At 42.4% G+C, this 15,513-nt stretch overlaps 1 protein-coding gene across 2 annotated transcripts; it reads left to right on the top strand.

Annotated features, from left to right (window-relative positions):
• The first annotated feature begins 3,515 nt into the window (after positions 1-3,515).
• On the top strand, positions 3,516-7,238 carry rnmt (RNA (guanine-7-) methyltransferase). Of its 2 annotated transcripts, none has more exons than XM_037089296.1 (11): positions 3,516-3,534; positions 4,159-4,283; positions 4,535-4,664; positions 4,848-4,949; positions 5,146-5,261; positions 5,527-5,708; positions 5,881-6,045; positions 6,277-6,394; positions 6,515-6,616; positions 6,702-6,735; positions 7,045-7,238. In XM_037089296.1, exons 2-11 carry the CDS (start codon positions 4,161-4,163, stop codon positions 7,080-7,082), a joined length of 1,110 nt encoding a protein of 369 aa, XP_036945191.1. In that variant the 5' UTR covers positions 3,516-3,534; positions 4,159-4,160; the 3' UTR covers positions 7,083-7,238. The 2 variants fall into 2 exon arrangements, with proteins under 2 accessions (XP_036945191.1, XP_036945183.1); XM_037089288.1 differs by having other exon boundaries at positions 4,848-4,973.
• The last annotated feature ends 8,275 nt before the right edge of the window (positions 7,239-15,513 follow it).

The following is a 15,513-nucleotide window of genomic DNA, read 5'->3' as shown; positions in this document are numbered from 1 at the left end:
TGTGTAACCCTCCACTCTTTAATAAATGTGTGACATTTTCTACCATACACACTAGGTACAATCACATCTTGTATAGTCCGAATAAAAAGGTGAGTCACAGGTTCAGCAACGTTCTCAGCAGCAGTTTGTAAGAAATATGGGTCTAAACCATCAGGACCAGCTTATTATTTCTCGTAAGTTATTTCTGTATTTCTATGGAAGCACAACATATGTTAGAAAATTTCTCAGAAAATATTGTATTCAAATCTTCTCTTTATTAACATACCAACACACATGGCTGCGACCGAACCATAAGAAATAAGATAATCTACAGGTGTACTTACATTCTTACATTTAAGACAAATTGTTAACAGTAAAGGTAAATTGCAGTAACAGCAGGTAGAAAAGTGCCAGAGGTGACAGAGACAGGTACTTCATGTATATGACTTCTGTCCCTGGACATCCCCTCTCTCTCTCTCTCTCTCTCTCTCTCTCTCTCTCTCTCTCTCCCGCTCTCTGTCTCACACACACACACACACACACACACACACACACACACACACACACACACACACACACACACACTGATAATGGTGCTGGGGTTTTGGGGGGGTTGAGTGGTATTTGAGTATCAAAGCCTCTTCTGTCTGGAAACGTCTCTGTGTAAACGGAGAGTGGACTGAACGGCTGAAGAAGCTTTTTAAAGCAGCACTGCTTCATTCAGCCCACGCTGCAGCTTTGAAACACAGTAAGGTCAGATTTACATGTTTATAGAGCTTCCATCCATTAATCAGTCCTACCATCCTTTCATCCTCCATCCTCTGTCTGTCTGACGGTGTCCCACAGGAGGAAGGACAGACCTGGAACACAGGACAACTGTAAAACATTTCTGAACACCAGCATGATTTTATGGGTGAAATAATGACCGATGATACGAGCTGGTCTAACACTCATAACCAGCAGACATAATAAAGACCAGCCAAAACTCTTAGAGACAAGGACGGACTTTTAAAGACAAGAACCAATGAATCCCTGATCACCAACTCATGTCTCTAGCCTCTCGGCCACCACCATATATAATGTCATCACACTGTCAGCCTGCAGTCTATGATGAACAGACGGATAGTTTGGGGAATAGATGGACGCCTTAACACTTATCGTCTAAACATGATAAACACGGTCTTTAACACTTTGGGTAGTCCACCGTCCCCATCTCACTGAATGGGACCCCACCAGTGATTGGTGTACTTCCACCAGTTCTTCTGACCAGACAAGTTTTGGTCAAACTCGAGCCTTCAGTATTTGGCGAATCTCTTCGAATCATCCCCTACAACTGTGTATTTTGGATTGAGGAGGCTGTGTTACCATCACTACATTGTAGGGTCAACGTTGGTGGCACCATCTCATCCATGAATGCTTAGAGAGAAATTGTTTCACTGGAAATTTCAAAAGTTTGATGTCATTTCCACTGAAGGTGAATGAAAATTAGTGTGTGGATATTTTATTTTAGGTCTTTCTTTCTTGTTTGTTTCCATCATGCTGCTCAGGGTTGATGCTTGATGTCGCTGTCTTGGTCATCTGTGGTATGAAGTGTCGGCCAGTGTCAGAGTGACATTGATTGTACTGAGTTATAAGATAAATGGATTCTGCCTGAAGCAGCTGACTGTGAGGTTAAAGGTCAAACTGCTTCAAGGTCAAATGTACTGTTTGTTACATGATGTGTCATATGACCAGACAGGATGACTTAATGAGGACGTATCCTCTGAGGTGTTTTGGTTCCTTTAATTAAAGTGAAGAATTCAGACAGTTATTAGTTTTCTGGATGGAAACTGATCTTTATGGTTGATGGCAGCGAGCCGGAGCGTCTGCCAGCACGGTAATAAGTCTCATCGCTCAGATCTCCATCAGCAGGATGAATTTCAGACATACCAGACAGGATCACTGTGTGAAACTGATCCAGGATCAACTGATATGAAACTGAAGCACAGTGAATCTGTGAGCATCAACTCATGCAGTTTGAAACAACAACACTGACCATATCGTCACAGACACAGTGAGCGGCTTCGTTTGACCTTCAATTTATAGTTTAATAATGTTTAAAACACCAGAAACAGATGTTAATATGAGACACCGTCAGTTAATAATCAGGTTCATTTTACAAACATTTACAACCTCCTGGAAGCTGCGTCCACCTTGAGTACACCTGTAAAAGTTCACTTTCTGTTGAAGTCTGTTTTAAAACTGAAGTCAGTGTTTCTTATTAAAACTCACACTCACACAAAGTTAGAACAGTTTCACATGACACCTGAGGTGAAAATATTTAAGTATTATCAACAATATTGATCTAAAGCACTCAAAGTAAAATGGCTCATTCTGCAGTAATCTGTTTTTGTATGTGATGTTTGTGGATTCACATTCCTGCTGCATTGATATGTCCTTTTACTGCTGAACATTTAGAAGGTGGAGCTCCTTTATATATAGTAGTGCATCATGGTCTAAACAATCAACGTGTGTTTGTGGTGTGTCCAAATCTTGAATCTTTTCTCAGCTCAGTGAAGATGCATTTTAATCCAAGAAGGTTTTTAAAGAGAAACTTCAGCTGAAGAACGTGAAGGAGAGCGTGATCTCTTAGTCCATCACCAACATTAGACCTCGAACCCTAAAACATTCATTAAAATTCACCAACTGGAAAACATAAATCTACTGAATTCACAAGTCAGTAATATGTATTGGAGTAAAAGTACTCTATAGTATTTACCTATAATATGTAGTCGAGCAAAAGTACTGTACAGCATTTACCTGTAATGTGTAGTGGAGTAAAAATACTGTGCAGTATATACATGTAATGTGTGGTGGAGTAAGAGTGTACAGTTATATACAGTATAAAATGGAAATCCTCAGGAGAATACAAGTACCTTAAATATGTGCCCAGTTACAATACTTGAGTAAATTAAGTTACATTCATTATCAATATCACTTGTGATAGTGTTTGTTGATCAACTTTTTTCAAACTGTTTGCTGTCATATGTTAGTATTTGATGTTCAGAATAAACACGTAGCAGAATGAAAGGAGGCTCACATGTTATCATTGTTATTATTATTGTTGTTATTCTTTTAGTAGATAATATTATTGTGGTTATTATTGTTATTGTTATGATGATAATTATTATTATCATTGTTATTATCAGCAGACATTCTTTACGTTGGAGTACAGTAACTGAATTCATCTGATATGATTGTACTTGATAAATAAACCAGATTAATTCATTTTGTAAGCACTGCTGGCGGCCTCTGGCGGGGAGATGACGTCATGCAGCCACATCTCGTATTTCCATAACAACAGTAACAGAAATAATTACATAATGATAATGATATAATATCACAGTATAATATAATATAACAGTGTGTTACTGTAAAAAATGAGGAAACGAAGCAGTGATTAAAGCTTCTTAAACAAAGAGCGATTTTAATTTCCGCTTTGTTTCTGGGGGAGCGATATCCTGTGTACACAGCCGGAAGTAATCCAGAGCGCACGCGTCGTGTCTGCAGAGCGCTGTGAGTGTCTTGTTTGTTTGTTTGTTGCTTTTAAGCTGCCGTTTGTCACGTTCACGGTGAGTTTGGTCGTTTGTTTATTATCAACAGAACTGTTAGATTTGGTCGCGTGTTTCCAGTTCAGTCGGAATACACTGTTGTTTTATTTAGCCTGACGAGCTGTAGGTCTGCTAACAGCTAACGTTAGCCGTTCAAACATTAGTGATTAACATCAAACATCTTCCTTTGTGTGTTTGTTTCTTTTTTCTTTTCTTTTTTTTATCAATAAAGTCAGCTCTGTGTCTACGGAAGCCGAAAGTGGCAACGCACTGATCTGAGTAATGCTGTGTTCTGTGAAAAAGCAGCTGATAAATAACGTATTAGCTGAACCAACAGTTTCTGTAAGAGTGGAGCGACAACTAGCGATTATTAAAATGATTGATCAACCTGCCAGTTATTTACACAATTAATAAATAAATCTTTGAGACAGGATTATTGTAACCTCCATACTCCCACGTTATGTAGTCACATGAATTCCTGTTAGTTGTCATGGAAAGTCTTCCTGTAATTCTAACAGAGTCAGTTGTTGACATAGATGAAACAGAAAAGTGCCGGACATGTTTCACTGAATCATGTTGTTGTTTTCAGTGATGGAGCTTCAGTCTGACATGAACACTGTGAAGGAAGGAGGAGGAGGAGGAGGAGGGGGGCAGAAGGCTGGGATGAAGAGGAGACATGAGGAGGAAGAGGACGACTCACACAACAAAAAGATGGTACAATTAAAGTCTCATCATCAATCAGTCAGTTTGGTCTGAACTGATAGATAATCAAAGCTGCTCTCAGTGGTGTAGAGTAACATGTTTTTCCTCCTCCTGCTCATGAAGTAAAGTAGAAAAGAAATCTTCTGTGTCTTGCTCTCGTAATCCAGATAGGACAGATAACTCCTTTAAAGATACCTCCTGTCTGACAGCAGCATCGTCCTCTCGGCAGTGACCTGTCTGTTTGTCTGCTATTCATCTTGCAGGTGAATGATCACAGTGTGAAGGTGGCAAGTCACTACAACAGTCTTCAGGAAGTCGGTCTGGCTGCACGAAGTCGAAGCAGAATCTTCTTTATGAGGAACTTCAACAACTGGCTGAAGAGCGTCCTGATTGGTAACTGATTATTATGCAACAAGTCTTATCAAGCAGTGACAACAGAGTCAGTCAGTGTCAACAGGAGGTTATGCCTGACCCGAACTCTGTAACTGTGATCAATATAGAAAGTCATCACCAATCACCAGCAGGTGTGTTAAGTTAGTTATTTTAAAGCTGATGGGCTGTATGTTTGGTTGACAGGCGAGATCCTGGAGCAGGTACGTGGGGCGGGGTCTCAGCAGGTGTCTGTGTTGGACCTTGGCTGTGGGAAAGGAGGCGACCTCTTGAAATGGAGGAGAGGAGGTATCAATCACCTCGTCTGTGCTGGTAATCAGTGATTATTGATCAACTGTTTATTACCTACTTCAAATATACAGAAATAATACTCAATAAGCAATAAAAGGAATTAACAACAAGTAATTATTGATTGGCCTTTCCACTATCACGTGTACAGATTTGTTGTACATGAAATAAATTGATAATCAATATTTATTTTCAGATATAGCAGGAGTGTCAGTGGAGCAGTGTCAGAGTCGCTATGAAGACATGAAGAAGAAAAGTCACGCCAATGACAAAATCTTCAGCGCCCAGTTTATCACTGCAGACTGCACCAAGGTAGATCTACGACACACACATCACTTCATCATTGTAGACTGCACCAAGGTAGAAGTACAGTCGATGCAGCTCGATATTCCCGCACACAATGACTGTCAGTTGTCAGGGGTTGTTTTCAGGGTTAGGCAGGAGTCATGGATTAGTAGTATTGTGTATTTGAATAATAACTAGTGTCTTCTGAGTGTTTGTAGTTTCTTCACACACATGGTCCGTCACTTTGAAGTAGCGTAAATGTTTGACTAACTCTTTTGATCTGTGTCTGCAGGAGGTTTTGTCAGAGAAGCTGGATGATCCAGAGCTGATGTTTGATATCTGCAGCTGTCAGTTTGTATATCATTATTCATTTGAAAGCGAACAGAAGGCTGACATGATGCTGAGAAATGCCTGCAAGCGTCTGAAACCTGGTGGTTTCTTCATTGGAACAACCCCTGATGCCTTCGAGCTTGTGTAAGAACACTGACTGATGATGTTGTTAAATTGGTATCTGCAATCTGCAAAATGATGATACAATTAATTAAATGCTGTGTTTACTTGTAGAGGCTGTTGCTTTTGGGTAATTTGAGTTGACACAATGTTAATGTGTTTCTTCTCTCCTTGTTTTTCTGCTCCCTTTTGACAGTAAACGTTTGGAGGCATCAGACTCTCTGTCATTTGGGAATGAGGTTTTTAAAGTCTCCTTTCAGTCCAAAGGCTCTTATCCACTCTTCAAATGCCAGTATCACTTCAGCCTTGAAGATGTTGTCAACGTTCCAGAGTTCCTTGTCTACTTTCCTCTCTTTGAACAGTGAGAAGTTATTAGTAATGTCAACACCTCATCATAATGTCCGCAATGTTTGTGGTAATTTCAATACTAAAGTAGTCTTTCTGATTCTGGACTATAATAGTAACAGCGTAGGTGTGTCTTTAGAACTGATGACTGCACAGACGGAAGTTACTCCACTCGGGCAAAATGTCTGTACTTCACTGAGTCATGCAAAGATTCAACTGTACTCTTCTGTCTTTGCGTTTGTGTCAGCATGGCAAAGCGTTACAACATGCGCCTGGTCTTGAAACAGAGATTCTCTGAGTTCTTTGAAGAGAAAGTGAAGAAGGAGCAGCATCGCAGCCTCATGATGAAGATGATGGCTCTGGAGGTAAAAAGTGTTACAGAAACACTATTTTTAAGTTGTATCAAACACTTTTCCATGTAATAGTCACATACTTGTGTACTACTTGTATAAGTTATGTTTCACAATTGTTTGTTTTATTTTCAGCCATTTCCCACTGAGGATGGAGGTCAGCAGGCTACAGACAGCAGAGGAGAGTACTGCCATGCTAAAGAACATTGTGGTAGAGCTGGTGTCAAACTCCCACTGGTGGGTTTTCTGATTTACATACTTCTATTCTTGTTTAATCCGGTGCAGTCCTGTTTCGTCTGACGGTGTTGTTTATTGTGTGCAGGGGACGCTGAGCAGATCAGAGTGGGAAGCTACCAGTAAGTATTCATAATCTCCATCTTGTCATGATCTTATTGTCATGATAAGAGGTGATGAAACATCCACATGCGTATCCAGGGGTGATATAAGTAAATTATTTTTATCATCATCCTGTGATGAAGATGTGCAGTTATTGATGTTAAATGTCATTTACATGTAAAACAACCCAGCAAACGTTCTTGGTAGAAATAATTGTAGTTTTTTAACTGGATCCAATCAGCACATTCACATCAAGCGATGAGTAAAACATTTGCTGCCTGTGATGACTCGATGCCTGACTCAGCTTCACCTTGCCCTCTTCTTTGTAGGTATCTACCTGGTGTTTGTCTTTCAGAAGATATCGTGATGCAGAAAAACGTCTTGTTTTTTGGTTTGTGAAGTCATTGGCTGCTCATCAGAGCACCTCGCCATGTTTTGGTTGTACAGCGTTTACTTGTTTTCTTTTTCATGTCTGATTTTGATAAACCATGACCTGTCCATTAAAGGTAATTTAAAGTCACTACTTCTTCTGTCGTTATCACAACAAACTGAAACTAAGAATTGTTATGTGGTATAGTAGTGGTTGTAGTTTAGGTGCGGGTGTGCCTGGATTGATTGGGGGAAAAAGGCTGGAGAATGTTGCAAGAATAACGCCTCAGCTGTAAAATGTGGCTCTGGCTCTAAAAATGTTCTTCTCCTGGCATCATCTTTTGATAAAACCAAGACATTAAATTTACATTTATGCAATGTAACAGCAGCTTTTGCCCAAATTGTTTTACAGTAATTCTTACATACATTCATACACTGATGGTTGCAGATGCCATGCAAGGTGCCGATCAGCACATCAAGACCAGTTTTGGTTTCATTACCTCCGCCAACGACACTGTGATTTACATACCAGGGGAATTTAACCAGTGACGTCCTGCTAACAAGACACTGACTCTTCCGTCAGCCACACCTCAGAGAGAGGGAGATAATATCAAAATGCAAAATACTGTTTGGAGAAGGAGCGATCTGCTACCCAATATATATCAACATGCCACAACCTAAGGGACAGCGAGTTACACACCCACCCTGTATATATGGTATATATAATTAATGTAAATCTAAATTGTTGTACATCAATCTTGATGTTGTGTGTATGTTTGTTAAATTATTGTTAATGTCTGAAAGTTTGGGTAAGATGCTTTGGAAATATTGTTCTTAAAACGTGCAAAAAATAAAGCCCCTTTGAAATGAAAATTGGGGAGAGAGAGAGAGAGAGAGAGTGTGTGTGTGTGTGTGTGTGTGTGTGTGTGTTGTTGTCTGAATTACTACTGGGTAGTTAAGCGTCCTGATGTTCTGTTTAGTGCTTAGATGTAGCCACCTGGGATAATTAACTGTTATGAGTTTTAAGCTTAAGCATCCATGTTAGGTTATTGTCAGAGGAATGAAAATTCATTCAAGTTACAGGCACACGCCATCAACTGTATGCCAACCCCAACCCACCCAACCTCTGGTGGCACCTCCCGGTTGTAAACTTCATAATTGCTGTATTCAGTGCCTCTGTTTTTCTTCTCTTGGCTGTTGACAATCTTGGATTACACTATTATGCTGTGGTGGTAAGTCAACACAAATTCTGTTGTACAAAGTGCTTTACTAAAATTGTGTGTGTCTCTGTCTTTTTGGCTATATTATGTCTATGTTGAGTAGGGTTAGGGTTAGGTAAGGGGAAAGGAACTGGCCACCAACAAATTGGCGCCAGAAGTGCACTCTCCACCCCGTGGTGTGACCCCTCCCTCTCCCCTCAGTATCTCCAAATTTCCCTTAATTGGTTTTTTTAAACAATATTAATTTGTATTATTTTAGAGCAGCCTTAGTTACATCAAGTATAATTTTATTCTTGTATAGGTTAAATTACCTTATTTCAGCCTTTGTTATATAAAGTATAATTTTGTAGGTTTAATTACCCTTATTGCAGCCTTAGTTATATCAAGTATGAAATCATTTTTTGTCTTTTTGTATTTTTTTGTATTTTTTTGTTTATTTATCTTTTTGTGTTTGGCATAATGTTTTTTATTTAAATGCCCGTAATTGGCTTTTTTATTTTTGATGATAAATCATTTTTCTTCCTTTTTGTATCGCTCTAGGTGGCTATGTTTCGACTAGAATATGTCTTCATCAAGCCTGGGGATACATGGCAAGTGTGCATGAATGTGCTTTAAGTGAGGCGATGTTTCCCCTTCGAATGCCAAAGCCAAACTGATCTGTATTTGAATTGTCCTTTCTTTTATACTCTCCGTTTCCCATATCTTTCTACTTTGTGTTTTGTTTAATTCTTCTTTGAGTTTTTTTTATCCTTACATATAGTTTAGTATTTGACTTATTTTAATGTTGTTTTTTAGCTTTATTATTTAAGGTAGTTTTAAATACTTTTTAATAGTTTTTCTATACTTGGTTTTAATTAACCTTTCTTCCCCTTCCTTCTTTTGACGAATTTATATTTTTATATTAAATTTAGTATCCCACTTTCCTTTACACTTTTCCTTCTAAGTTTCCTTTCCTCTCACCCATCGTCCATCCTTTATCTTCAACCGGCGATTACGTACTTCGTGTATATTAATTAGGCTCTTCTTGGGCAATACACGGAACCCCCCTTGTTGCGTAATTGGCTCACTCGACCCAACTTGGGTAAATTTGCGGGTTGAAATCAGGGGGTAGAGGGTGTTAACCCAGATTGACCCGGGTCAATCTGTCAGTTGTGGGAGAACGGTAGGTGGTAGAGCTACGGGGGTGGTACCGTTGTAAAGCTGGTGGTTGAAAATGTGGGTGTCCAAGTGGGTCCCGCCCCCGTGCGAGGTTGCGTTGCGGAGCCACGCCTCCTTTTAGCGTCCGGGTCATGCGTATCTCGGGCTAGGAAGGTCGTAGAGAGTCGGGACAAAGACTGGCGTGTTCAGCGCGGTGGAATTATGGCAGGCGGAAGGTGGTTGCGAGCGTGTGCGAGGTTGGGTTGAGGAGTCTGCATGGTTTCCGGTCGTTGAGGCCATGTGGGTAATAAGTGTTCAGGCGTTTAATCCAAATAGCTTCCCTTCGGCGACGTTCTGCCACTGTCCACCGGGGGTCATGTTCCAACGGCCGCATGAGAAAGTTATGTATCCCGTGGCGTTGAAAGTGAGCCACCAAGTGGGAAGATGAGCCAGTACGGGTTCGGATAACGTATTTGTGCTGCGTCGAGCGGTCGTTGAGTGAGTTTCGTGTTTCCCCAACGTAGATTTTTCCGCAGTGGCAGCATTTTATAACGTAGAGACAATTGGATTGAGTCCGCGGGATGTTCTGTGGTAGAGGGAATGCCGCCGTTTTAGATGTGTTCGAGACAGTTTTCATAGTGTGGGCTTTTCGGAGAGTGGTTTCTACTGGGGGCAGTTTAGCCCGTACCAACAGTTGGAGTAAGTTGGGATTCCGGCGATAGGCAGAAATCAGCTTGAAGCATCTGCCCAAGCGAGTTGTCGACAGGGTGTTGGTGAATGCTGACCTGAGTTTGTGCACTGCACGTGTAGTGAAGGAGGAGTACGTCACCACCAGTGGGATGAGCTGTTTGTCTTCTCCAGTTGGCTGCGTACTGGGTGCGTGCACAGATTTCAGGGAATTGCGTAGAAAGGATCGTGAATAGCCGCGTTTGCGCAGAGCTGTAAATAGTTCCTTTGTCGCATCGTATCGATCTTGATGCCGACTACATATGCGAGAGAACCGTAACAGCTGCGACCTTAGGATGCCGGTGAAGACATGGTGGGGGTGGAAACTTGCACGGTGTAAGAGAGCATGGGTGTCAGTGGGTTTTACAAAGAGTTTCGTCTCCAGGGTGCCTGTGTGTGCAAAGTCGCTTCCCTTGAAGGTCGTGGTGTCCAAGAACTTCACCTGGGTGGGATGAATTTCCGGCTCAACCGTAATGGATTTGTGATGTGCGTTAAGGGTTTGTACGAACGCATCAAAAGCATCTCGGGAATGTGTCCATACTCCCCAGATGTCATCCAAGTAGCGTAAGTAGATCAAAGGTAACCGCTGACATTTAGGAAAGACAGTGTTTTCCCATTCCGCCATGTAGATGTTAGCATAGGCTGGGGCAAAGCGTTTGCCCATAGCGGTGCCTTTGATTTGAAGGTAGAATTGGTCCAGAAAAACAAAATCATTCCTTTTGAGACTGATTTCAAGGAGGCGTAGAAGGGTGTCATCCGGTCGCGCCGGGTCTGGGTAACGTGTGAAGGTGTTTTGGACGGCCTGTATCCCAAGAGGTATCTCAATGTTTGTGTACAGGCTGTTCACATCCATGGTAAAAAGAAAACAGGGGTCGCGCAGCTTAAGGGATGCTACTCTGGCCAAAAAATGTTGGGTGTCTTTCACGTAGGTTTTGTGATGCACAGAGAGGGGGGTAAGGAAGAAATCCAGATATTCTGCTACCCCGTAGCTTTCGCTTCCACAATCCGAGACTATGGGACGGCCCGGGGGCACTCTGTGTGGCACTGTCCACTTCTCCCGTGGTTTATGAATTTTTGTTAGGAGGTAAAAATAACGGGGTCGGGGTGGGGATTCGCCAAGGAGGTATGTGTACTGTTTTTTGTTGATCCGTTTAGAAGCCAGCAGTGCTCGCAGTTCTTCAGCAATAATCTCAGCCGTGTCTGTATACATCGGTTTATCCAGCGGGATGTAATACTCGGTGTCATTCAGTTGGCGTAGTGCTTCTGAAACATAATCCGCCCGGTCCATAAGCACGACAGCGCTGCCTTTATCCGCGGGTTTTATGACTAACCCTCTCGCAGTGATAAGGTCTCCCAGTGCTTGTTCTTCGTCAGGGGGTAGGTTTGGAGCATCCGGTGCGTACGTCAAGCGTGAGATTGTAGTGCAGTCATCCTGCAGAAGTTGTAGTAATGGTGCGGGCAGGCGTGCAGAGTGTGGTTCCCATTGTGATGCAGCAGAGAAGGGTGGCTTACGGGAAAAGGGAGTAGGGCCAAAGTACGAGGCAAGTTTTAGGCGGCGATGATAAAGATGCAAGTCCGACGCCAGATCCTGACGCGCCGTGTGGGAAGCAGACTTTGTAGGCACAAAAGAGAGGCCTCTACTAAGTAGGGAGTGTTCATTGTATGTCAATGTGAAGTGCTGGGAGAGGTTAAGTACAGCCTTATCCGAAGTGGCATCTGGTGTGGGAGGTTGAAGAGGCGTTAATCTAAAAAATCCCTCCAGTGATTCCACATCTGGCGTGCAGTTTCCAGCGTCCAGTGGACATTGTCCTGAGTGGTTCTAAACTGGGATTTGCCCGAACGAGGAATGAACGAGTTGTACGACTTTATCAATTCATTTAGTTGTGCTACATTCTTCTGAATATGCGTAGGGAGAAAATCACTACAGTTAAGTAGTGGGACGTATATCACGGCTCATCCAGTGAGTCAATGTCAAAACGTGTCTTTTTGGCGTCAGGGCCAACCGGGGGCGGAGATGATGAGTCGGTGCGTGCCAGCGTGTCATGACTAGTGGCAGGGTTCGGGGGAATGATGCTGATGACAGGTGATAAAGGCAGGGGAGGACGCGTTGCATGGCTGTCAGTCGTTCCCGTAGGAGGTGTGGAGAGAGTACCGGTTAGTACGTCGGCTGCGTCAAGAGCAGAGGAACCCAGTGTCTGTTCTTCAAGAGGTTCGTTGGGCAATTGAGGTTGCTGAGATGCGCCCGTAAAGGGAAACTGTGTCCCCGCCGGTGCAGGAGGTGGCAGCGGGAAAGAGGGGGACATTATGGCTGTCAGCATGCTGCGTGTTGCGTCAATGGTGGTGTCACTTATGGCAGGGTTTTTCCGACGTGCCTGACGAGTAGCCACCAAGATAGCTCTATTCCAAGCTGGCACTAACAAGGGGGTGATGTCGCCAATCACTCTGTCACGGATGCGGCGGTAGTGGTCCCGCAGTAAGGTGAGTGTGGCGGCCACCCATTGTCTGGCATTTTGTCGTGAGGCAGTAGTTGTCTTTTCCGATGGTGTGTAGGGGTTGGTGATGCGCACCAGGTATTTTTTGGCATCAGCCAAAAAAGGAGGAAGGCTGTCTTCCGGAGCTTGTGGCAACGAGGTGAGTTTGTGGTGAGCCAATATGTACTTCACCAAGTTGTTGACAAGTGTCAGGAAATCCTCAGCGGTATTCAGTGTAGACATGGCTAAGGTGTCCAAAGGGGGAAGGCAATATGCTGTATAGAGGACGAAAAAAAATAGTAGTAGACCGTAAGTAATGCGAACGCCAGGCTATATCACGCCGTAAGTTTGACCAACGTGTGTATATAAAGAGATGACAGAGTCATCATAATAATTATCAGAATAATAATAATAATAATAATAATAATAATAATAATAATCATCATCATAATAATCATCATAATCATAATCATAATGATAATAATAATACTAATAACGAGAAAGCCAATAAGTACCCACTGGAAATCTGATTACAGTAGCTCCAGACTGCGCCCTCCAAGTACATGTAGTAAGCATAACCCAATATTAGACTGGAGGGAATAGGCACCCGTCCATGTGGAGTCCAGGCTACGTCTGAGCACACTACAGTTGCCGTCTTCTCAAGATAAGTAGGTATGAACGACCAGCCCCCTCCATGTCGTCCGCACCAGTGGAGGCTGACTGCTGCAGTGGAAGGGTTAGGGATACGAAAGTTATTCCGTCCCCCGTAGGGAACGGAAATAGCACTCGCCATCCACCCATCCCTACGGTCCTGGTACGGAGGGCGAGCCGGCCGGCGTCGCCCCCTCCGTTGGACCAGGATCCAATCACCCATAACGAGGGTGTACTTATCTCTTTTGTTATTTCTCTAAATTGTTTTTGTTGTTTTTGTTTTTATATAATTTTTTTAATATGTTTTGTTTTTTTGTTAATTTTTAAGAAAAAATAAAAAAATAAAATATGTACTAAAATTAAAAGTAATAAACTGAAGAAGGTGTGTCCCGTAACACGACGTTTCGACTCTCACTGAGTCTTCTTCAGGTGATGGACACACAAAAAAACTAACTGTGTCTGGCTGGCAAGAGGGTTAGGTGAGGGGAAATAATAGAGAGACAGGTGCACTACCTGTCTCCCCAAATGCACGGTCCTTCTTGTACATGGGGATGGCCAGGCCCCCCTCCCCATGTACCTCAAATTGGGTTATTATTTAAATGCGCGGTGTATATATTTAATAACTTATTTGTTTTTATCTAGGTTAGTATTATTTATCTTTAAATTAAAGTTTATATCAAGTATAACTGTTTAGTTTTTATTCTATACACCACTACATTTTGTTGTTGTTTTTGTTTATTTTTTCTATTTTTTGTATGTTTTTCTTTTTTTGTTTGGCTTTTACTATTGTTTCTAATTCCCTCCCTTGTTTTTGAGTTGGTTAACCTTAGTTTGTTTGTTCTCTGTATGTGGCGTTGCGACGTTTCGTCTCTTCTTGGACTTCTTCAGGCTGCCATCATACAGGTAAGTTCCCTCTATTAGTTTCTTTGGGGAGATGTTGCTCTTCCGAATGTCTGCGCCAAACTGATGTGTTTCTGCTTTGTTCTCCCTTTTATACTCCGCCCATGTCCGTGAACTTATTTGTCTTTGTTTTTAAACTGACTTGTTATTTTAACGTATTTGTTTTTAATCTTATTTCCTTTAAACATATTTGTTTTTAACTGGTTATATTTAACCTATTTTTTTACCCTTTTAACTATTAATTATATTTGTATTTATATTTGTCCAAGAATTTATATATGTATATTTATTAATAAATGAATTTATTTACCCTACTATCCCTATTGTTCCTCCTTCTCCGCTTCCTTTCCTGTTTCCCGCCCTCCATCCTTCACCAACAACCGGTGTCCGAATTAGCGTACCACGTATACGTAATTTTGCCTCCACTATTTGTGTTTATGTATGGGCTGTAGGGTTAGGGTTAGGTATAGGGTTAGGGTTAGGGGTTAGGGTTAGGTATAGTGGTAAAGTACTCAGAGTCTCTCCCTATGTTGCCCACCGACAAGCATAGTTTGGGATAGAGAGACAACGGCAAGGCACAGGCCGGCGCAAGTTAGTCCCCATCCCACCACCCACCTGCCAGCATGGACCGTGACAGAAGAGAGGAGAACAGATAGAGGAAGAGGAGGTTTGAGGGGATAACGCATTCTGCAACGTAAGGCCGACGCGCATCAGTAAACCAGAAGGCCCGCAGTAAGTCAAACGCCCACGCAAAGCACAAATGGTGCCGTGAAAATGGCATCACGCAACACCTCATGTAACGTGTCAGCACACGTCCACCCCGCCTCCTGCAGGGAAGACGACGGGGAGGATGATTTGTAAACGCGTCGCGGAAGAGAGGTTGAGGTTAGAGCTACCCACCGGTGTGGGCCTCGTCTGAAGTTGCGCCGGGCACAGAGAAATCAAGCAAAATCTTAGCAAGGCTGTGTCCAGTATGCTGCAAAAACAAGAACGCGGAGGTTGGGTTTAGGCCCGCAGGGTTAGGGTTAGGGTAGGGTTAGGGTTAGGGTTAGGGGGTTAGGGATACGAAAGTGGGTTAGGGTTAGGTTGCAGGGATAAGCATAGGCCAGGGACTAAGCCCTGAGCCTAGCAGTGGCACTCTCACGATTGAAAGGCCCATCGGCCCTGCCCCCCAGAGCCACTGCACTTTAAACATTACTTTCAGCTGTAGTTAGCCTCACAAACATTATTTAGTTTTTTTGCACACATTATTTTGGTTAGCAACACATTATTTAGTTTCAGTTAACATTTTTAAACCATAATTTTGTTTTATACGCCCATAGTT

Source organism: Acanthopagrus latus, chromosome 3 (genome assembly GCF_904848185.1).
Source record: "Acanthopagrus latus isolate v.2019 chromosome 3, fAcaLat1.1, whole genome shotgun sequence".
NCBI classification, from domain to species: Eukaryota; Metazoa; Chordata; class Actinopteri; order Spariformes; family Sparidae; genus Acanthopagrus; species Acanthopagrus latus.
The sequence above is the reverse complement of the archived record's forward strand: the minus strand, read 5'-3'. Positions and strand labels throughout refer to the sequence as shown.